This window comes from Rhea pennata, chromosome 6, assembly GCF_028389875.1.
Source record: "Rhea pennata isolate bPtePen1 chromosome 6, bPtePen1.pri, whole genome shotgun sequence".
In the NCBI taxonomy this organism is placed as follows: Eukaryota; Metazoa; Chordata; class Aves; order Rheiformes; family Rheidae; genus Rhea; species Rhea pennata.
This window is the reverse complement of record NC_084668.1, coordinates 276,089-298,895: the sequence shown is the minus strand read 5'-3', so window position 1 is coordinate 298,895 and position 22,807 is coordinate 276,089. Positions and strand designations below refer to the sequence as shown.

At 35.5% G+C, this 22,807-nt stretch overlaps 1 protein-coding gene across 13 annotated transcripts in view; it reads right to left on the bottom strand.

Moving 5' to 3' along the window:
- The window catches only part of BAZ2B (bromodomain adjacent to zinc finger domain 2B), a 162,285-nt gene that overhangs the window by 5,785 nt on the left and 133,693 nt on the right, over positions 1-22,807 (bottom strand). For 7 of the 13 annotated variants that reach the window (XM_062578291.1, XM_062578297.1, XM_062578295.1 and 4 more), the window contains 13 exons: positions 20,471-20,611; positions 19,411-19,665; positions 18,441-18,655; positions 16,640-16,714; positions 11,249-11,489; positions 9,741-9,803; positions 8,440-8,584; positions 5,278-5,942; positions 4,433-4,709; positions 4,100-4,255; positions 3,483-3,643; positions 2,329-2,639; positions 1,808-1,943 (listed from right to left, as the gene is read on the bottom strand). In XM_062578291.1, the coding sequence (XP_062434275.1) occupies positions 1,808-1,943; positions 2,329-2,639; positions 3,483-3,643; positions 4,100-4,255; positions 4,433-4,709; positions 5,278-5,942; positions 8,440-8,584; positions 9,741-9,803; positions 11,249-11,489; positions 16,640-16,714; positions 18,441-18,655; positions 19,411-19,665; positions 20,471-20,611 (2,841 nt within the window). The remainder of the gene's footprint in view (positions 1-1,807; positions 1,944-2,328; positions 2,640-3,482; positions 3,644-4,099; positions 4,256-4,432; positions 4,710-5,277; positions 5,943-8,439; positions 8,585-9,740; positions 9,804-11,248; positions 11,490-16,639; positions 16,715-18,440; positions 18,656-19,410; positions 19,666-20,470; positions 20,612-22,807) is intronic. The other 6 variants (XM_062578299.1, XM_062578302.1, XM_062578298.1 and 3 more) reach the window with 5 other exon arrangements.

Below are 22,807 nucleotides of genomic sequence, written 5' to 3'. Positions count from 1 at the left end.
CACAACCCTTAGAAATTACCCTTGCTCTGGAAATTACTTTCTCTACAGTATAACACTGGCAAATTTGATAGCTTTTATGATGCAAACAAACCCCTATTGTTATTCTCACTTAATGCTTTAGGTAAACAACACAACATTCATTGTCAGTGCACAAAGAACAACATTGATTAGAACTGCTCTTATGTGTTCGCAAAAGTTGGCTACAGTTAGTTAGTGGCAATTTTTCATTTTAAGAATTTCAAAATAGTTAATTTCAGTGTCCCTAAAAGGATTTGCAGGTGCTATGTTTGTAAGTTTGCATGTGGTTAGAACACTGAAATCAACCAGAAAAAGCAAATTTTAAAGTAACTATTAAAGAAGATTGTAGATAAAAAAGTGCTGTAAATGTGATTCAACATCAGTAAGGTCTGTTGGTATAGCTGCCTGAAATCTGTTGTCTTTTTTTTTTCTTAATTATTTCATGCAAGTAATTTAATTCATAAAAATAATGTTTTTTAAAAAAATTACTACAGTGCTTTCATATAATAAGCAGTAAGGATCTTATCCAAAGCACAGCAGAATTTCACTATGGCAGACCAAATATGATCCTAGCACTTCCAAAATTCACACTGGTCTAAAAATACCAAAAGTAGAGTCAATTTTCTTACACAGTTGTTTTGATATTCTTCTATATCTGGACTTCTTTTTCAGGAATGTAAAGATCTCCACATGTTTTCATTATATACCAATGTCTATCACATAATTCAATGCATAAAACATTTCAGGCATTTGTGAATTATGTTATTTTTTCTGGATACTGTATTACACCTTAAAAATTATATTTACATGCCCTTTCAGCTGCTCCTACTAAATTTATAAACCCTTTGTTCTAAAGATACAGCCTTAATCTTCAGTTTTTATCTAAATTACACATCTGTATAGATAAAGGATATATACATTTTTTTCTATATAGAACAGGCAGACATTATAAAATTAGGGGGAAAACATTAATTAAAAAAAAACATTTTTATCAGCACCACCGCATAGCACTGGCAGTACAAAATCACGTCATAAAGCTGATTCATCTTAAAGCAATTTGAGGTCAATTTTAGCAATAGTTCAACAACTGGAGAAAGACCTTTACACATTAATTGCTTTAATTATGAAAGTTCTTCCTATAAGTATTGTAGCAGAATTACAGCTTATATTTTCAGAAATTTGAGGTTCAAAAGTCCATGCAAATATTGACACATGCATTTTGCATGCCTTCACTGTATACGCAGTTAACACCAATCTATTTGTTAAGTGGGCACGTGTACAAGGAAACAAGTATTTCAGCGTATCTGCTTACACACTTGCCCAGTTTGCATGTGCAGTTGTGATAAGTGGGCATGCAAAAGAAGCCACACACATTTGGAGCATCTCAACTTTCTGAAAAATGAAGTCCTTAATTAAAATATGCAATGCTGAATCTCCATAAAGCTCATGTCACGGATGAGATCAGAAATATTCCATCAGATAGAGTATCTTCCATCAGATGGAGTCAGAAATGCCTCTTTCATACCTGAATGTTATTTACGATCTTAAATAAAGCAATCAGTTACAAGGGCTTTTCATCTTAGAAATTTCATGATACTGAATTTGGCAAGAAGGGGATAATCTTTTCCATTAGATTTATGGTCATCTATTCACAAAGTACAGTTTAACTGTAGTAAGTTTTACAGGCAGTAATAAGAGAAACATTAATCACCGTATCTTTAAGTGCTTAAGGTGGGCAAACAGAATATAGTAAATTAACTTACAGTATTTTTAAATGAAAAACACTTACAACTTTCATAATAGATTTTTCCCATGCTATTGATTTCTGTAACTGCTGAATGCACAGAGCTACCTGTGCAGCACTGCGCGCTTCTGACAATGCCCTTCTCCATACCCTTAGCCCTGGAGCAATATCCTCTTCACTTCTGCATTGAAATATAGAGAAATTAAGTAGGTCACATCCGTGTTTGCTGATGTTTAAACGTGGAACAATCATTATCACATTGAAAGCCAAGCAATGACAAAACGTACACAGCCAATAAGTATAAGGTTTAAGCAACTAAATTTGATGTAGTGCACAGACTGTGGCTACGTGCCTCAAAGCTTAGTCACAACCAGTTAAATGTAAGATAACTTTGCAAGATTATCAACAAACATAACAAAAAATATCTTTACAAAGCACCATGCAGAATAACATGATCCATACGGATCACAGACATACAAGAAGGTACATAAATAACAGGCAATAGAAAATAGGCTCCAATTAGCAAAGAAGCACAATAATTTTTCAAGTTAATCTCAATAACCTACCCGTCACCATCACCACTAATGGATGGTGCAGGAGCAGGGACAGTAACTGTGCCCACATTATCCAGTTTGATCTGAATGGTGGTACTTAAGGGGCTCTTCAGATACCTTCGCTCTATGTTCCGCTCCAAGTCAGCAAGCCTGGTTACAGCTATATCTAGAGGGTTGTCACTCTTCCGCTCTAGAGAGCTGGTACTGCCTTCTCCGCCTCCAGCACAATCTCCATCGTGCTTCCTGTGCAATCTACTAATTGACTTATGTTCACAATATACCAAGTCTTCTCTCTCCGATGCAGGATCAGGACACAGCCAGCCCTACGTTAATAGAAAGGTTAGCACATTTACTGGTTGCTATTAACTTACTCAGTGTGTAAACAGCGGCACTGTTTAATGGAATCAAACTAAGTAACTGAAGCACTGTTTCCAGTTTATCTTAGTTACTTGTAATCCATCTGTAGACACTCTTGCAAAAACATCCAGAGAAGTAAAATTATTAAAGCATTAACAGACTTTCTGAAAGGACCTATGGAACACTCTGCATCCACCCCTAGCATACACTACAGCCCAAATACTACATCTGTACTATAACCAAACAAACATATGCTGATCCTACATTCACACTGGGAAAGCCTCAGGCTGTGATAAGAGGCATTAATTTCTTCACTCTTTCATGCTCACAACCCATATATCGCATTTTCTCCATGATTCTACAATACTCAAGCAAAGAAGCATGATGAGATCATAGGCTTTTCTAAAAGCACCAACAGCAGCAGAAACCCAAAACATAGAGAACTGCAGCACAAAGCATTATAACTAAGTGTTCCATAATATGCAGTGAAACCTTTGCATTTAAAAAGTTAACAAAACATGCATGGTGTTGCATGATATACAGGAACACTCTTCCAGGTCTGCCACTCTGAGCATCTTCTTCATCCAGTGATTTAACTGAAATAAAATAATGCTTATTTACTGTTCCTTTTATGTCTGGAACACAAATATTTGTGATACTGCTGCAGTGGATTTGTTTTATTTGCAGACCACTAGAGATGAATGAGAAGGCACTTATTAACAGCAAAAGGACTGCTACTATCTACTTTATATTCTCACCACTTCAATAATGTCATTTTAAAGAGAGATTTTACTTAAAGTTGGTTTTACCTTAACTTGCAAACTAGCTGATGCAACTCTCCTCTCTAAATCTTCCACCTGCTGAAGAATAGCAAGATCCATCTCCATTGCTTGTTCTTCTACTGACCAGTTTTCAACAACATCTCGAGTTACCTGGTTATCTTCATTTTCATTTATATCAATAATTGCAACTGTATTTGAGAATCATATTTTATTATTTTAATTAGTATTACAACATCTCTGAGTAAATTCAAACTGATTTACCTGTTAACTCCCATCAAATGTGGAAGAACTGTTATAAAAGATACCAATAAGACTACTCAATTCTGTGGATTTTCAAGCTTGCAATTTAAAGGCAGGAAGAGGAAGGGAAGGCTAAGCTGTAGTGTTACAGAGACAGAAAGAGCTTGAAAAGGTTACTAAAATTTAGTCAGGCCCCTAGACAAATTTACATTAAATATGGAACTTCTCCAGCCCTGTAACTTTCCAGAATGAGGCTGGTGAAAAGGCAGTCTACAGACAGTGAGAAACTTACCTTTTCTCTCTGGCTGATACTTTAACCCTCCACGTAAATACATCTCAAAACTCATCTATGCCAGTTTTCCTTTGCCCAACAACTACACATAACATGAATATCAATTACATACCATCCTTATTTTTGATGCAGGCCAGACTGATATAATCCATGTGTTTCTGTATTTGCTTTTGTAAGGCCTTTTCTCTTATTCCCCTGAGATGCAGCACTTTAAGCAAAGATTTTACGTCCTCAGGATCAGTAATCCTCCACCATCCATACTGCATTTCTAAATCAAGAAAGGCATGTAAATTCTTTACAGGCACTTCTAATGCAATCCCAATCAGAAGGGACAAATGACTTAGACAAATTAAATACTTAAATTATGCAAAAGTAATCTGGAACAGCTCAGTGGCATTGGAGCAAATTATCTATCAGTTCCAGCTTATTGTTGTCACAAGCTTACCTTCTGGTATGGGTTTTGGGTTAGGATAATCTACTGGCTTGGCTACTTCAACGGCTGTAGAGGGAGTAGAAGCTATTTTTTCACTCTGTAGTGCTGGTGATTCACTTTTACTTGTAGGAACACTAGGTGCCAAGAATGAATTACTATTCCCTTCTGACAATCCCAAACTCGATCCAAGAGTAGGTAAAGGAGATGAAAATGGAACATTTGAAGAAAGAACTCCCGTAGGCCATCCACAGAACTGAAGTCCCATTATAGGTAATCCGCTTTTCATCTGCTACAGAGAAAATATTTTTAATGGCTACAACTACTATAACTAACTGAACACTACCTGAATTGCGATTAGAATGCTATTTTTAAAAGCACAATCAAAACATAAAGGAGGCCTTTACTCAGTACTTTGATTAGCTTAAGAAAACCTAAATTAGTTTAAAAAAACTAATCAAACACAAACATGTAATAATCTTTACTAGGGCCCTGTGAATGCTTAAGGAATAACAGTTTTTAAAGGGATTACATTTCTGAAAATTAGTTTTTATTTACTCATCCATTTTTCATTTAGTAACAGTGGTCAACCCCTATAAGCCTAATGAAATTAATGAAATTCACATACAAAATATCAAACATCGGTTTACTTTGGATTTTACCTACTAACACTTTTCAATAAAAAAGCTTCCAGTATGAAAGTATTTGTAAGACAAAACTGTTTATTAACATCCAAAAACAGAAAAAATATAAAGAAAGATGTCATGATAGCATTTTTGTGAAATAACTGGACTCCACAAGAATTCTGTCTGAATAAGCACAGCAAATTCAGACTATTCAAAAGGTAATTATTTACTTACCTGGAGTGGTGACAATGCAAAAGGACTTAATCCCATAGGACTCTGTGCAGAGGTGGACCCCAGAAGAGGCGAAGGAACAGGTGAGGGCGATTTTGATGGCGGATGCGACTGAGGTGTAAGGGAGGTTGTGGTAGCTGGTGTATCTGTGTGGGTGACTGACATGTCATCACAGGGAACTCTTGGCAAAAGGCTGAACCACTGTCTGCTCTTTTCAGTGAGAGTCTTTAACAGCTGATCACTCGGAATTAGTGGAGAACTGTAAAACTTTCCTGGCCCACTTACAATAGGACTGAAAAGATTATTAGATTCAGATTTCTCACTGCTGCTTTGTGAAACAGTGGGCTGAAGGCTGCAGAGAGAGTTTTTGGAGTTACTTTGATAAGATAAAGAGCAGCCATTTGCTGCACTGCCATTAGATTTTTGGGAGATAATGTCAGATTCAGGTGGCATTTTTGCTACCTCTAACAGTTTGCTTAGTTTTGAAAAAGATCCAGGCTTTTGTAAAAACAAATTAGTGTTGTCCTTTTCTTTCAGATCTTTTTGCTCACAGTGAGTTGCACTCAAACAGTGTAATTTTTCTTCTGAGTTTTCAAATATCTCTTCCTTGATATGTATGCTTTCTGCTTTTTTTAATTTCTCTTTTTCTTTTGTAATTTCTTCTAGACCTACAAGAAAAAAAATGTAAATGAAGTAACAGGCCGACTAATTTAGACCTTTTTATCATTTCACATTAAAATAGTTATATAAGTTACATAGTTACATAAGCAATAACTTCATTTATTGATTTATGTTATTGATTTAGCATCTATGTATGCTAAATCAGTGTCTTTTTTTTTAATTCAATGAGATCATTTCTCTCTTTACAGAACATTTGCAAAAGGAAGCAAACATCAATGCACATACAGATTTAAGTTCTGCTAAACACCTGGAGGAAAAACAACCTCAATGTAGTTAACTTTGCTACAGGGTTCTCCCTTTAGATTCATACATTTCTGAAGCAGCTTACCAGTGCAAATTCTTTGGGAAGGAAAGAATTTTTGAGAGCTTTCTTCTTACAAAACAAAACATGTTTATAGACTACAGTGCTAATAGCCATGGAATTTATTTTTGCTGAAGGCCATTTCATCAAACTCACAGCCAGCTACCAAAAGGAGGACCAAAATTCCTACTGTGAAATCAAACATTCCCCAAACATTGAATCATTAACATTAAAAACATTTCTTTTTTTCAGTGAAAGTCCTTAACAACTTAAGACTGTGAACCTTAAAGTGAAAATTCCTGATAGCTTAAAGCTGTTTCAATAACCTATGCAGCATGATGACTAGGACTCTACAGATAGCTACACAGACAGATGTCATTTGAAAGTGTAATGTCTAAAGCAATTTAAAAAACAAAAGAATTTCATAGCAGATGCCAGCTTCTTCAAGCATTTGAGATGTTCAAGATCTATCTGCTATGAATACAGATACAGCAATTGCAAATAAATAAGGGTTCTGTTTGTGGTTTATGGCTAGAACAACCACAAAAGTTCACTTGTACATTCTGGAAAATTGTATTTACTACAAATATAATACTTTCAAGAAAGCAGTATCTCCACACTGAAAACTGCGCTCATAGTTACAGTGTATTTCAAGGTATAACAATTTGAATGTCACCATAACAACCAAAATGACTACACAAAGAGGGAAGGAGGATTATTTTTTTAACCGGGCAGATCATTCAAAAGTTCATGTCTCATTTTTCAGATGCTTAGACAAAGGAATGGGAAATGGATAAACTATAGACTTTACTGGACCAGTGCAAAGTAAGAGCTGAAGAAGGAGGGAATAGTTGAGAGCTTAAAAGCATGGACACCTTGCTTTTCAGTGAGATAAAATTTTCATTAAAGCTATATATATATATATATATATGTATATATATATATGTATATGTATAAAAATAGGGGTTTGTCCTCAAGGTCATGGCTAAAATTTTTGTGTATGTTTTTCAGCCTTCTTCAGACAAGTATTTGTGTTTCAATGGTTCCCTTTGTGTGTAACTTCTGAAGCATTTGGGCATTCATTTACTTAAAATATACTAAATAGATTTTATTTTACAGTGCACAATAAGAATGCAAGCACTACAGCATCTGATGGTTTAGCTTCTCTATCCAGGTACTTACTCATGGGCAAAAGAAGTCCAAACATAGATCATAAAATAAATGTAGGACAGGAGACACAGAAAAACAATTCCTTCAGGCTACCCATTGCAAAGATGGGAACTTCAGGATTAGATCTGGGACAAGTTTTATGGCTTATTTTTGAGGCCAAAACAGAGTTCAGATTTCACATAGTGCTGTAATGTTTTAGTTTTTTTTTAATTAAATATCTCTCTGGAATGATGCTATTCTCTTGATATCATATATTCCATTTTTGGAAAAACCTTATGAGAGTAATGAATTTTGCCTCTGTCAAAATCAGAATTGGAGAAGATTTGTTCTGTGACTAAAATGAAGGTTCATATTTAAAAATTCTAATGGCCTTAAAAATATATCAGATTAAACAGGTTCTCTGCCTCAATTCAATGAATTGCGAGAAAATTCCACCACAAGCAGTATATAACCATCACAAGCAGAAAGCTGTATCTAAATTTTAACAACAATACTACTTGCTGAATTGAAAGACTGATCAGTGAGGAAAATACAGAAACTAACTCATATTACTGAGGAGAAAACATAGTACTTCACTGTGAAAAAGTAATTTTCACTTTTTCAGACACACATGAAATTTTCAAACACAGAATATTCTGCAAAAAAGATGAAAAGCAATGCTTTTTCATATATTCTATGGCCATCCTAGTTTCCACATGCAGAGTTTACTGGCATAGAGAAAAGAGAAATAGTTCAGAAAAAGTCAAAAAAATAGCACTTGTTACAAACGTGAAAAAGCATAACATATAGAAATAAGTAACTCAAAACGTGCAAAATATTAATCCTCACTTCAAATCAGCTCTCTCAATCAGAAAAATATTATCAGAGAGCATCATCTCAACAGTGATGTTTTCTGAGGGTTACCTTATTTGACCTTTGGCTGAAGGTGAAGCCTAGAGTCCTTGACTCAAAATTATAGCCAGCAGGGACTGGCAGTATACCTTGGTATGAAACTATTCCTGTATGTTTCTTACCTTCACCACTTTCCATGCCTTCTACAAAAATACCACCACATTGAGGCAGAATCCAATATCGGCGCCTGTAACGATCTTGACCAAACATCATTGAACGTAAACAGTGCGAAGCTTCAAATAACTTCTTCCTGTACTGGCTTTGTTGCTATTTTAGAAAAGGACAAACATAAAAATTCAATAGAAAAAAAAAATCAGTCATTATAACAGAAAATAGCTCCTTGCTACCACATTGAACAGAAGTTATAGGATCACTTGAGAAAGCTCTTTTACCAAGGATTTTTTTTTCCATGTGTTATGTGATATTCTACCCAGAATTAACAAATTTACTTAGACAGCTGGCTTTAAATAATCAAATCAATTACTTCTTGGTTCAGCTTATCAACTTGGCTTTAAGGATGCATTTTGCAATGGTAGGACTTGTTTGACTCTCAGAAAACAGTAAACAGTACGCACAGCAGTGAAAACAGCCAAACAGTGTAAGATACTGTAGCTTCTGAGGGAAACTAATGAGATATTTTAACTGGTTCAGAAAAAAATAACAGTAATGTCTGAAACTAAATCCTGTATTCAAACACAGATAGCGCTCTGAGGGAAGTCTAAAAGACATTTTTTTTTTTGTTTTTCATGCTAAGTTGACACTGTTGGAAGCCAGGTATCATTTTGGATTGCTGATTTCTTGCAGTTTGGAGTAAAAGAGATACTAGGAGACAAAGTTTGAAATGATTAATTCTCTAATACATAAACTAATTAATAAAAGCATGGGTCATACTGTAGCCCAACCTACACCATTCTGTCTTTCTTCTCTATTGTTTCTCTTACAATTACACCGTTACCCCTCTTAAAACACAAAGTAAAGACAGTTCTCTCTGTATTGGCTGGGAAGATAGCTGCAGTGATTAGCCAACTGCAGGAGGGAATGGACAACTGCAATCATATCTGCATAGTGAAAATCCCATTGCTTCTCATACATAATCTTAGAAAAGGACAGCTAAACTTCAACAAACATTAGTGTAACAATTACGTCTAGATAATAATGATTGTTGCAGACGTGTGTTAAAATATTATCAATAGCTCTCTAATTGTCTTTTAAGTCAAAACCATCAGTGCAACAAACATTCATTTTTTGGCTTAATAAGCGTCATAAACATTAGCATCATTTCATGTTTTCATTAAATGAAAGCTCATCCTGATTTCAATTTGTCTTAAGCGAGACCACTGGAAAATAATGGATTGCATTCAAACTCAACGGCATGCAGCAATCAAATTTGCATTATAACTAAAAATAGATGGAAATCTCTCACCTTGGTCAGTTTTTCAATCTGTTTCTCTAGTTCTTCAACACTTGCTGTCTGGTCCCCATCATCCTATAATCATCAAATATATTGTCATGCAAATTTATTTCAGGATAACACCATACTACTGCATCTTACTAATATTGTAACAGAAACAGATACAACAGAAAATGAGGTGTCGAATCAGAGAAGCTATTTCAGAATCCACTTATTTAAGCAAACATTGCATACATATGTTGCATGCAATGCAACTTCTGGTATACCACAAAACGAACAGGAAGCACTAAATCCTTTTCTTCAGAGGACTTTGCTCTCTGAAATGCCCAGTGCATCAAAATACGAATTTGTATCGTTTGTAAAGGAAAAAGGGAGTAAGCAGGTATGGCTGTAGGGGAAAAAGATCATGGGAAGATGTGAGATTAAGATACTTTAATAGAAATTATCTTAACTACTTAAGTATTAATCTGCAAAAACTTATATTATTATTATTTATATTATTATAATTAGGTTATTATTATGTTACATTATTATTATTAGGCATTATACCTCTTAGGTACTCTCTTAAAGTCATACACATTAAGCTACATATGAAACGAATCTGTAACAGCAGCAAGAAGGGCTATTCCTACCCCAGAGCCTGGTTTGGTTTCTATTTAAGTGTTTGCAAAGATTTGAATGCAAACCTCATGTTGCATACATACATTGTTCAAGCAACCATAACCACAATAACCCAAAAAACTCTCCTCAGTCGTTTGATAAATTAGCACAAACAGATTGTTTTCTGGCAGTGAGTGAAATGGTCAGTGCTGAAATTTAGTATTTGGTATTCCTTGGCTCTTTCATCAGATTTCATCCAGTTGAGAACACTGTTAAGACTTCTACAATGAGTCCTATGGCACTTATATCAAAAATTCATTTTGACTGTAGCAGAGACAATTCAGCTTAGGAGGCTAAAAAAATTTTAATAATCCTTCCTATATTTCATCTGATATAGACTAGTAAAATTTAGCATTTTGTGATCACTTGACTAATGTATCTTCTTCCATAGTCACTAGCTTACAAAAATTGTGAAAAATAAAAGCACAGGCAAACTTTATAATAGACATTTCATACAATTTTACGCTTCTTTACTATTCCATTAATTAATAAATGACTTTTACTCTCCATTAAGAGAAAACTGCAGTTATGTTCATCTGCTAATAAAACTGGGGCTCCCTGAATATGGTATAACCTTTCAGAATTTCAGGAAAATTAAGACTAAGTGAAAGCAAAGGAAAAAGAAGGGGGAAAAAAAAGGGGGGGGGACACCTCCATACTATATAAGCTGATAAAAAAAAAATACAGTCAGGAAGAAAAGTTTATTCAAAAAATTTTAAAATATTGACGATAAAATATTCTTTCTTCCTTGTAATATTTTGGGAAAATGGTGCCATAATTCAGAGAAACGGAAAGAAAACAGGCTTTAAATAGTCTACTTTTAGGTTTTTTAACTAATTAACTAGGTTAAAATCCCCCACCTCATCCTCACAAACTTCTGTCTTCTTTCCTTTTTTATCTTCTTTGTCCTCTTCATCATCATCATCTTCATCTGCCTGATCATCGCTATCATCATCGTCGTCATCATCATAATCACTGTCACCCTTTCGCCTACGTTTGCGGCCTGGCGTTGGCGTTTCCAAGGAGTGCTGTTCCTCTCCTACGTCACCACCTCCTGTAGCATCTCTTTTGCCAGTTTTCTTGGCGTGAATGATTCTAAGCCTTTAAATATATGATAAGGAGCTGAAATTACGGAGTATATTTGTGGTATAAACGAATCTTTCTTCATATGTGATTGAAAGTAATTTTAGATTCAAATTAGCTCTTCTGTTCTACATTGAAATTCTATTATCTCACTCTATTGCCATTAACCAACAAGAAACATTCAGGTTAACAGAAGAAACTCTAAGCCCCTTATTCAGTTCTGCGTAGAATTTCCATTTCTCCTTGGTGAATTTTACTGTGTAACTGTTTAAAAGAAATGTAATACAAGATGAGTTTTGAAAAGTCATGACAGCTGACAAGAGAACCATTTCAACTCCTTTGTCTATTGAATAACCTTTTGTTTTACATTCGTTTAAAAATTCTGTGATAAAATACCTCTCCAAAACAAACAAAAAAACAAAGCAGAAATCCTAACTTGGAACACAGAAGTTTTACAATTTCATAGCCAACAGCAAGGTCAGCTTAAAATTTGAATTACAGATTTGCATGTGTTTTTATTTTATTATATTAATCTTTTATCTCAGTATAGCACTTTGGCTGACCTTTTCTTTCTAGGACAAACCTTCTCTTCTGAGAAATCTTAACTGCCTAAACTACTAGGAGTACTCAACTCTAGGAGTTACTCAAACTCATTTTTTCCTTTTAGAAAGAAAAAGGAAACTTACATACCAGTAATTATGGTTGTTGTAGACCTTCTTCTTCTACAAAAATCCTATAAGACAAGATTCCACACAGCAAATATTACAGTTCCACCTATCAGGAAGCTAGCAGGCAAACATGCTGAATCACAGGAGGAATAAATAGCCAGGCCTAACCACTCATTTATAACGCAGACCAAAAACGCAACTGCCTTAGAAGAGATTCATAAACACGTGCAGAAAAGACAAAGATTTTGTAAGAGATGGCTGGAAGAAGGTAGGATGGGAAAAGCAGAACGGTCACGACAAACACAATTACCAGTATGTAATTTTCCCTTGTCGTACTTCTCTCTCTTCCCATCCTACAAAACAATATTCCATACAGCAAGTGGCTACTAATATGATGACTGTTGTTGAAGTACCGAGCTCTTGCCAGAGGAACACTGACATACACATCAGCCTTCTAAAATGCTGGTGCACTGAGCCTGCACTTAGTGGCACAGGCTGAAATGAAGCTGTTGCTGCTGAACTGGTGGCAGCACTTTTTAAAAAGACTGTTAGCAGGAAATCATCAAGGGGGCTTTTGTTTGCTTGAAAACTTTTTTTTTTTTTTTTTTTTTTTTAAATGCAGTGGAGGATTTAGAAGGTTTTACAGTTCTGTTTTTCCCAATAGAAACACTATTTTTTTATAGCTATTTAAGATACTTGGATTAAATACATCTTCTCAAGCCTTTTAGTGATTTTGAAAGTATCATTTTCAGCTCTGGTGCAAAAAGCTTTAGTCTCCTTGAACATCAATACTATTCAACCTCCATTTAGTTACTTAAGTTCTGGGTTTTGTTTAAGTTATCCTTTTTACTAGGGTAATTTCACATCATCAAATCCTCATCACCTGACCGGAAACTCCTGCCTCTGCACAGCAATCAACAATCGAACTCGAACAAAGCTACTGCTCAGTGTTCAGACTGACTGCTGTGTGACTGGACAACTTCAGAGACAAATCAAAGATAATCTGGAAGATAATTCAGTCAAAGGCTGGCAGGTGGAAGAGCAACAATGAACAACCATGACTCCTTCATACACCTGAAGGAAAGGAGGACAAGTAAAAAGGTTTTTGCTGAAAGTGAATAGTGATACAGTGCTAGCAGGCACCATAGGACGCCTGCATGACATTACAAATGAGAAGGATATGGAAATGAATCAAAGATGCTCTCTGATAGCACTACAAGCACCAGAAGGCGCCATCTGCATCCAACATAGTGCAGAGGCAGAACTCAACAACAATGTAACTTAGCAAATGTTGCAATATGTCAAAAGATGAAGTAATTTTCCTGTTGCTACCTGGATATATGGTTTATTTAGAATAATTTCTTCACTCAGAAAACTATTTCTTTCATCTTCCCAGTTTTCGGGTATATACCAAATGGACTTCTGTAACTGTTGTGAGCACTATAAAGTCCAGTGGGCTATAAAGAAGAGCAGGTGGCCCACTACAATCCAGTATGCAACTTAAACCTACTCTTATCTAACCTGTAATATTTTCTAGATCATGGAAGGAGAATTCACCTTTTGACCAAATTTTCCCTCAAGGTTTTTCAACATAACTCAAATGTTAAAAAATAGCATGGTAAAGAAATTCTAAAACTCAGGCCCTTTGTACATACTTCACCTTGGGCCAAAAAAGGAAAGTATTCCAAATCAGAATTTCCAACTCCTACCCTAACTCAGGGTGTAATTCCTATCCTAATTCCTATCATATAACAATATTCTTGATTTAGCATTGTTATTTATAGCTGAAATGGCCTCATAGGAAAGGAATTAACTTACAAAGAGGGTGCCATAATAATGGTGTATTGAAAAGAACACCCTTGCAGTGAAAACCTTATTCTGCAGTATTTCAAGGTTACATAAAGAAACAAATATTAACTACTCCTTCAAGGAGCTATATTTTATTTTTCTCCCTTTTACACTGATCAAACTACAAAAAAGATGGTGAGAAGACATGTAATGGAAAAAGAGAAGCTGAAACTACGGTATCTAGTAACAAAAGTAGCTGAATCATCCCAGGTGAGACAGTTTTCTGACAACTGTTGTGATACAGAAAGCACAAAGAAAAATGAATTGATCTGATGAGATGGACGTCTTTACAGAAATGGTGCTCACTATCAAGATTTAGAACTAAATGTCATAGGGGAGAATTAGATGCAGCCTCTCACTGACCATCAAACCACTAGAAAAAGTGGTGCAGGCAGCTCAGAATTCAGTTGCAGACCATAAAAATAAATTTATCAGGGAATTTTGTTACATATGGTAAGGAAACAAAAAAAAGCCTGCCTAGAGATTGTAACATAACGATTCTTTCTTCCAATCTTGAGATTCTAATGTTGCTTTTTAAACCTTACAAACACAGCATTTCACGTTCCTTTTCCAGTGTCCAATTCAGGAAGCATGTATGACAAGCAATGGGGATGTAAGCAGAGAATATAACCCATTAGTGAAAATTCCCCTTCTGACATAAGTAGAATCTTGTCTTGTGCCACTTAAGATACACTTCCAGACAGTCTGGACATGCTGGTATGAATATTTACCACAAAAAATAGGCAAAATGTAGTAAACAGAGCAGAATTGAAAAGAGCCCATTCATTAGCATCCTTTATTCTACTCCTATAAAATTTCCACGCATGATAGGCTTATGTTTTGAGGGTTTTGTAAAGGTTTTTGTGCATACAAAAAGTATACACATATTGCTTGATCACATGCCAAGTAGTCAAGAGATGAGATACTCTTATACAAACCTGAGACTGGGATGCTTCAAAACTAGCATGGGCTTTGAAATGGACAGAGAAGATAACATGCAGAAAAAATGTAGTCTGGAAGCAGAAAGAAGACTGAACAGAAGACTTTAATAGGCAAATTTCTTTTCAGAGAAGGCTCAGAATAGTTATCAGAGTTTCTTAAAGTGTACCAGGTGATAAAATAAAGAAGACAATACTGTTTAAGATCGATCAATCTTCAAAAAACTTCTGAGAATTCATCAGAAAAACAGCGGAATATCCAAAGATTTTGAACCAAGAATGAGAAAGATGAATCAAGTCCAGTGACTTAAAGGAAGTAGAAACAGAAAGTCTTGGATCACTCCTATGATACTTACGAATGAAAATAGGGAAAGGGCTACTGGAGCCGTGAATTCACTCATGAGAGGAAAACACAAGAAATACAGAAATGATTGTGGAAAGGAAGAGGGACTTGCACTGTCAGGGCATTATACCCATTGGCTGAAGGGAGCGAAAAGAAGACGAGATGAGAGAAAAGGGAGGATCTAGTATCTACAAGTACTTACAGTTTGATGGAGGGGAAGAAAGAAGACTAAACAGTCCCCAAGTAGACAAGGACAGCTAAGGATCCCATTTCGTTAATGGACACTTGGCTACATTAGAAATTCAGCAACTCTGTTTTAACTGCATCCCATAGAAGGGATAGAGAGAAAGATAGGAGAAGGTCTTTGTATTGTCCTAAGAGACAAAATACATTAACCCTGTGTAGACTGTTATCTCCAGTATTAGTAGAGAATTTCTTTTTACTGGTCTCATTTTCTCCTCTACCTCCCTCTTGCTCTTCTTCTTTACTTCTTCCTTCTTCTATAGTAAAGGGAAAAAAGGGAGAAATAAGATTAGAAACATAAGTACCTAAAGCAAGGACTAAGAAAGGATTCAGTGCTGCTTGGTAAGAGCTAAAGACGACTACAAAAAAGAAAACAAGGAAAAAAAAAAAGTGGAGTCTGGCTATGCATTTTTACCCCCTGTGATTCATGAACTTTATACCTTCTAGCTTCCTGGAGCCATTTTGCTTGCTGTATGGAATTTTGTCTTGTAGGATGGGAGAACAGTGGATATGAAGCTGACAACTCTGAAAAAGTTTCAATTTTTACCTTAAATAAAAAAATATATCTCAGTGTCTGCATTCTACATATGATCCCTAACTATAGGGACAACTATGTTGTGTCTCTAACTATAGGGACGCAACATAGGCAGACTGGAAACACTAAGATAGCATAATGTGGTTATTAAATAAATTGGCAAAATTTTATCAGTATGCTGTATGAAAACTATGTCTTCTTAAAACACATTTCAGAACGAACACTGGTAAGTATGACAGGTCCAAATAAACTCTAATGATGTATATATTAATTTGATTGCTTCAGTAACATTCTAGTAGGAAAATACATTACTTTTTTGAAAGAATACAAAATGGACTTGATCTTCCTGCAATTTTGAGGAACATAAATCCTCTGAATTTCATGCATCTTTAATAGTTTTACTGTAAAAAAATGGTGCTGGGCCATTCTAAATTCATATCCCATCTTAATTAAGCAGTGGAGTTACTGACTTCTTGGTAAATCTGTAATTGAATGAGCTGATTTTGTCTTTAGAACAAATTGCCTATACAGCAGTATATTTGAGCAAACACAAAAAAGCAATATATTGTAATATTTAAGGAAACAAAACTTACTTCCGAAGTTTGCCTTCAACCATCCATTTATCTCTCCTTAAGTTTGACATATAATCAATGTTTTTATCAATTTCACTGTCAAAGACAAAATAACCCAAAGTAATTCAAGAAATACCATTAACAATGTACTTACATATCTTTGTCTGACATTCATACATGTACAGATACCTTCCATGTATCAAAGAGCTATCCTGAAAAAATGTCTAAAATGCACAATAAATCATTTTAAAGCTACAGAGTTCCAATAGTACCCTGCTGTACGTGCACTATGAGGCATTTAATTGCATTATTGCATAATATTTTTTTCTATTTGAAGCATGTCAAAGAATTAGACATTTGCTTTCATCGTTTCCACTCAATTTTGAGCCTCCAGCTATCCTTCCCAGAAGTATGGTAAGTAGTATCCAGGCCTGCACTGAAAATACAATTATCATAGGCACACCTACGATAGAATAAGATCCATGTGATCTACAAACAAATGTCCATTTTCCAGTGTAGAAACTAAAGCACAAACAAGTGCTTCAGTACAGTTGACTAGGAGCCCAATTTTGAGGCGTTTTGGCCTCAACAGTTCTGCAGCCTGTTACTGGTTCTACGAAGAAAATACAGTACAACTCAGTTTCAGTTTTAAGTGATCATTTCTATAAATCTGACTTTGCAGTTGGACACCTGGAAACTGTTCCTTATGGTGATGATTTTGACTAAACATCTGCTAATACACACCAACAGGATAGACTGAATCCAGTTTTTTCAAAGGTGTTCAGTCTGATCTCTTCCTACAACCTTATGCCTACTTCATTATTTTCCAACTTTGAAAAAAATGAAGCTGGCATTGGGGCCAAAACGCCTCAAAATTGGGCTCCTAGTCAACTGTACTGAAGCACTTGTTTGTGCTTTAGTTTCTACACTGGAAAATGGACATTTGTTTGTAGATCACATGGATCTTATTCTATCGTAGGTGTGCCTATGATAATTGTATTTTCAGTGCAGGCCTGGATACTACTTACCATGCTTCTGGGAAGGACAGCTGGAGGCTCAAAATTGAATGGAAACGATGAAAGCAAATGTCTAATTCTTCAGATTACAGAATCTTTTATTCTTTTATTATACTAAGCACAATGTACCAAAAGAGTCAGAATTCACATGGGCAACAAACAGTACTCCATTAGCTCATGAAAGACTTTTCCACGGTAAACAAACACATGGAGCTATAACCTAAGTTTGACATTTCCAAACTTTTGACTGTGTGCTGTTGGATTTTATTTTAATGTAGCATAATTATGAAATGCTTATTAGTGACAACAAATGAAGCCTACACTTTCATGAACTGTTACTAATATCAGGCCTGCCAGTCAGCTTGTGATCCAGTTAAAGTGGACAGAAGATGCAGCAAAGAGAAAAAAAAAAAAAAAAAAAAAAAAAAAAGGCCCACCACCAAGAACAAAAAACAACAACAAAAAAAACAACCCAGGGTATTTTCAGCCTCATTCTTATTTCCCCAGAAGATCTAGCCAATTTCTTTTTAATCAACATCATCTTTACACCCAAAATAGCTGGAGGGATTTTGCTCCAAGTTTTGAAAACAAATTTACAGACCAAATATGGAGAACTTCTACTATTTCCTAATATCAGAAGTATATAAAGACAGGAAGAAATAACAAATGGTAGACTTCAACTTTCACTGTAAGAGCATTAAGAATCTTACTGCAACAGAAAACAATGTATACTTTTTTTTTTTTTTTTTTGAGTGTAACGTTTTTATGTTCTTACTTTTACACAAAGCATTTGGGAAAAATCTTACCTTACTACACTTTTACTGCATGCTAACTCATTGACAAGGAAAGCAAGTACTGATGCTTTCTGAGCTGGAGTATGAGCCTGAAAAGCTTTTGTCTTCAAGCTTTCTGTAAGCTCAGTTTGCCCACAGTGGGCCTCCATAAATATCTGCAGAATCTCGGACACATTATCTCGATTGATGCCGACATTAAGTAAGTGCTCTCCAAGAATAGTTTTGGCCTAAGAAAGAGAGAAGTGTTTCACAAAATCAATCACATGCAAAAAATACTAATTTCACTGCAGACTATATTACTGGATATAAAATAGCTGAAGGGTTTGTGCGTTTTTTACATTTTTAAAAAAATCCTGATTGAAGTCAACTATTCAGTTGTAAATCTTGAATAGAGTAACAAATTAGGTTGTCTTCACCTAAGTTTTTAAGAACAAAGGTAATACCAATATTAATGAAATAGGTTAAATGAAAAAAGTCATAGGCCAACTGAAACTTGATGAATATCGCTTCATACAATGCATGCTATGTAGAAGTCTGGAGCAGAAAAGAGTTATGTTGGCTTAAGAACAGAAGAGAATAAGAAACAGAATCACAATGTGATTCAGGGTTTTGGTAAAGTAAGGAGTACAGAGTAGATTTTGGAGAGAGAAACAACAAGATTAGCTGAGAGTATGATGTGAGAATCAAAAGAAAAAACAAAAGAGAGAGAGAGTGAAAGATGTGCCCACAGATGTGATAGTCCCATGTAGAAGGTGTGAAAGGAAAAGGATGGAGGGTAAAGGAAATGCCCAGAAATGTAAGTAGTCTGAGGCAGCCTAAAAAGTCTTTGAGTAACATCTGAACAACAACCTGAAAAACAAGTGTTAGGAAAGAGAAAGGAAATCCGAATCAGAGAGACTTTAAAGAGGTACCATGAAGAATGCATTCATAAATGTAATTTTTCACTAGTTAAGACTTTTTTATTTTATTTATGTATTTTTACCTTGTATCCAGTAACAAGTCCTGGATCACAAACAGCTGCAGAGACAAGCTTAACAAGCAAGTCCTGTACTTCTCCCATGCTGTCCCCTATGTTTAGCAAACCCTCTTGAAGAACGCTCAGAGAAGGGACATCTGCGTTCACATCAAAGCCAAGAACTTTACCAAAGTTACGCAAGAACTGTACAACCATGAGACAATCTGAGAACGTGCTTCCAGAGAGAACAAGGCCTGGGATGCGAGGCAACTCGGGCAAAGGCTGTAAAGTAAGAAAGAAAGAAGGAAAGACTCAGTAGTGTCTTTCAAAAATTGACATCTTTAATATTAAGTAAGGAACTCTGCTGATACTGTTTCATATGACCTATAACACGTCATCATTAGAAGGTGAAGGCAGTAGAGGAGTTGTCCCGCATATCCCAGGCAAATACATTTATAATTTAAAATTGAAGTGCACAGAACCAATATTTATCCTTTCCATGTACTATAGCAGTTAAGAGACTAACAAATACTCACTTTATTGGCCATGAGAGGCTCTCAGGCTCTTTTCTGAGCCAAAGCTATAAAGTTGGTGTGAAAAAATCTTTAGGAGGCATGGGGAGAGGAATTCTGTGGAGAAGAGAGGGCTTGAACCTGAGATACGCAAATCCTGAAGCACACGCAGGAACTTAGAATACACAAGCCTGGGAACGTTACTTGTTGGAGTAACAACAACTTAAGAGTAGTCATACTTAGGAGAAAAGCTCTATCTAGAGCCTCTTTAGTGACATACTCTGCATACACTTACAGTAAAAATAATTCAGACTTCTATTTTTTCTAAAGTAATCATGCAAATGCTTTTGGGGAAGCAGGTGACCTTTTAAACAAAATGTCTTTAAGTACATAAACTAACATAACTTCAGTGTTTACATTATCTTGTATTTATTTATACATGCACACGTCAAACACACTTATCTAGACAAAACCTTGAATGCCTTGGGAGTGGCTGCAAGAAGACTTAATTACTGTCACAAGTGCAAGAAACAAAGACATGAGGTAAGAAAATAAGTTTATGTTGTTACGATTACCTTCTGGTCTGCTAAGCACATATCTTCATTAGGCTTCTTTAGCTCCTTCGCCATTTCTAACTCCAGTCTTCGCTGTTCCAATTTCCGTTCTTTATTTAATCTTTTTTCATCACGCTTCTCTTGCTTTAACCGTTCTTTTTCCTTAAATAGAATTTACAAAGGCAGAAAATGAAACCTATGTATTATACTTACAGTGGAACAATCTAAGAATTTGAAAAGCACTATTTACATAATCTTAATAATTACCACAAAAATTAAGGAACCTGCATTAAAGTAAAGGGAAGTGGAAAGCTACACAAACAATACAAAATCATCTAAATTGTGAACAAACTTAATACTCACTTTTTTTTTTCTCCTCTCCACATGGAAATGACTACTGAATACATTTACCATGTTCAAAATAAAGTTTTACAGAGATTACAAGATTCTTTGGAGTAATATTTCAGAAAGATGACTGAGTGAAACAGGACAGAGAACTGCCATAAGTGCAAGGCAGCCAATCATAAAGGCTACATTTCCACACTAATAACAATAACATCTGCTAAAGCAGGGACCACTGAAGGAAGAAGTAGTCCAGAAGACTTCAGTGTAAAACACACAGTTTCCAAAGTTCCCATAAACTTGTCATGAATATAAATAGTTCAAAAACACTTGGAACTCATTTTTTCAGCTTTTTATTTTAAATATTTTTATTTTAAATATAAATTTATAAAGCAAGCAGGTCAGAATTTGAAATGTTAAGCTAAAAGATTTGCTCCACACAAAGCTTCTACCCTTGAATCTCTACACACTTAAGCATGCAAAAACCTCAAAACTGCACAGTCATCAACACCTTATTCTACAAAAATGAACACAGGGATAATCAAGAAAAGCCCAGTATCCGTCACTTTTCTCTTCAAATACTGTCTACATTTATGTTATATAGAGTGTTACTAACTATAACTCACCTGATGGCACCTGGTAAGGCTGAATCTGAATTTGGAGCTCTAACTGCCCTTCCCATACCTGACTCCAGGGATTCTCATGCCACATGTCTAGATACTGATACTGCTGCACTGAAAATGCCTTTTCTGCCTACATGAGTCTTTGCACACCACGGGCAACCAATATGGAATACAAAATACTTAACAAGAAACCACATACGGAATCTGCAACAGTTCTCTGTTATCAGTACAAAAGGAGGAGGGTGTGTGTGGGGGGTGTACACACATACAGAATCTGATGCAATATAAAGGTGAAGATCCTGTACACCCCTTCCACCTATGGAGATAAAGGGCTTAAAAAAAATAAAATAAAAAAATGAAGTTATGCTTATTCATATTATTTGGACTCACTTCCCGTTATTCAATTAGCACAGGAAGTTGGTCTAATCTATTTTGTCTGAACACTGTGATTTCACGAACAAAGCAGATAATGACCTCTGTGCTACTTGAGTCTTGAGTGGATTTTAGGAAATCAGAAGTACGAGTTGGATCAAAGAGCATCTTGTGATGAGCCATCTTGTACTGACAGAAAGGCAGTCACATACAGAACTATCCACCTGCCCTTCACTAGCTGCTCCTTTCCTGCTGTGTCAGGATCCTCCCAGTTTGCCAACTCAGGCCCTCAGATTTGTGATGGTTTCATAAAACCTTTGTTGCTTACTCATGCTTTGCTCCATTTACCAGTATATTCTTTCACAAAAAATGGCAGTGAATTAAAGTAGCATATAAAATCTTTACTTGCACAAATATTAAAGTAATGGACTTTTCTGGGATATCATGATTTATATATTCAGTTTTCAAGGATCAATTTATACACAAGACATTTAAAACCGGTAGACAGATTAAATAAAATTGCCAGTTTCAAACAGTATTTTTCACTAAGCAATTAAATATTGCTCAGAGACAGAATATACCATTCTTGGTACCATTTAGAAGCTACAAACTTCACACTGCTTGTTCAACAGTTTCGAAACCAGAGGTACTCCCATATTATGGTTACATCTGTAAAAATGCTGATAAAGCCACTTAGTGATAAATGCATGTTTAAAAACCTTTTGTTGCTCACTGAACCTTAGAGAATTACGGGAACAAAAGCTCATGTGCTTATGGTGCTTGTTACACTGTTTACATAACTCAAGTGATTACATGGTACACTACTGTTTGAAGTCTAAAGGCTACACTGAAGAGTACAAGAAAGTCAAGAATAAATAAAATCCAGACACTGTCAGAGACTGCATGTAAACCTTGTGTAACGCATGATCTGGAACTCTTCCCACCACTAAAATCTTGGCCCTGAATTCTCAGGCAACCTCTACTAAATACATGGAAAATAGAACCTTTAATGTGAGTAAAC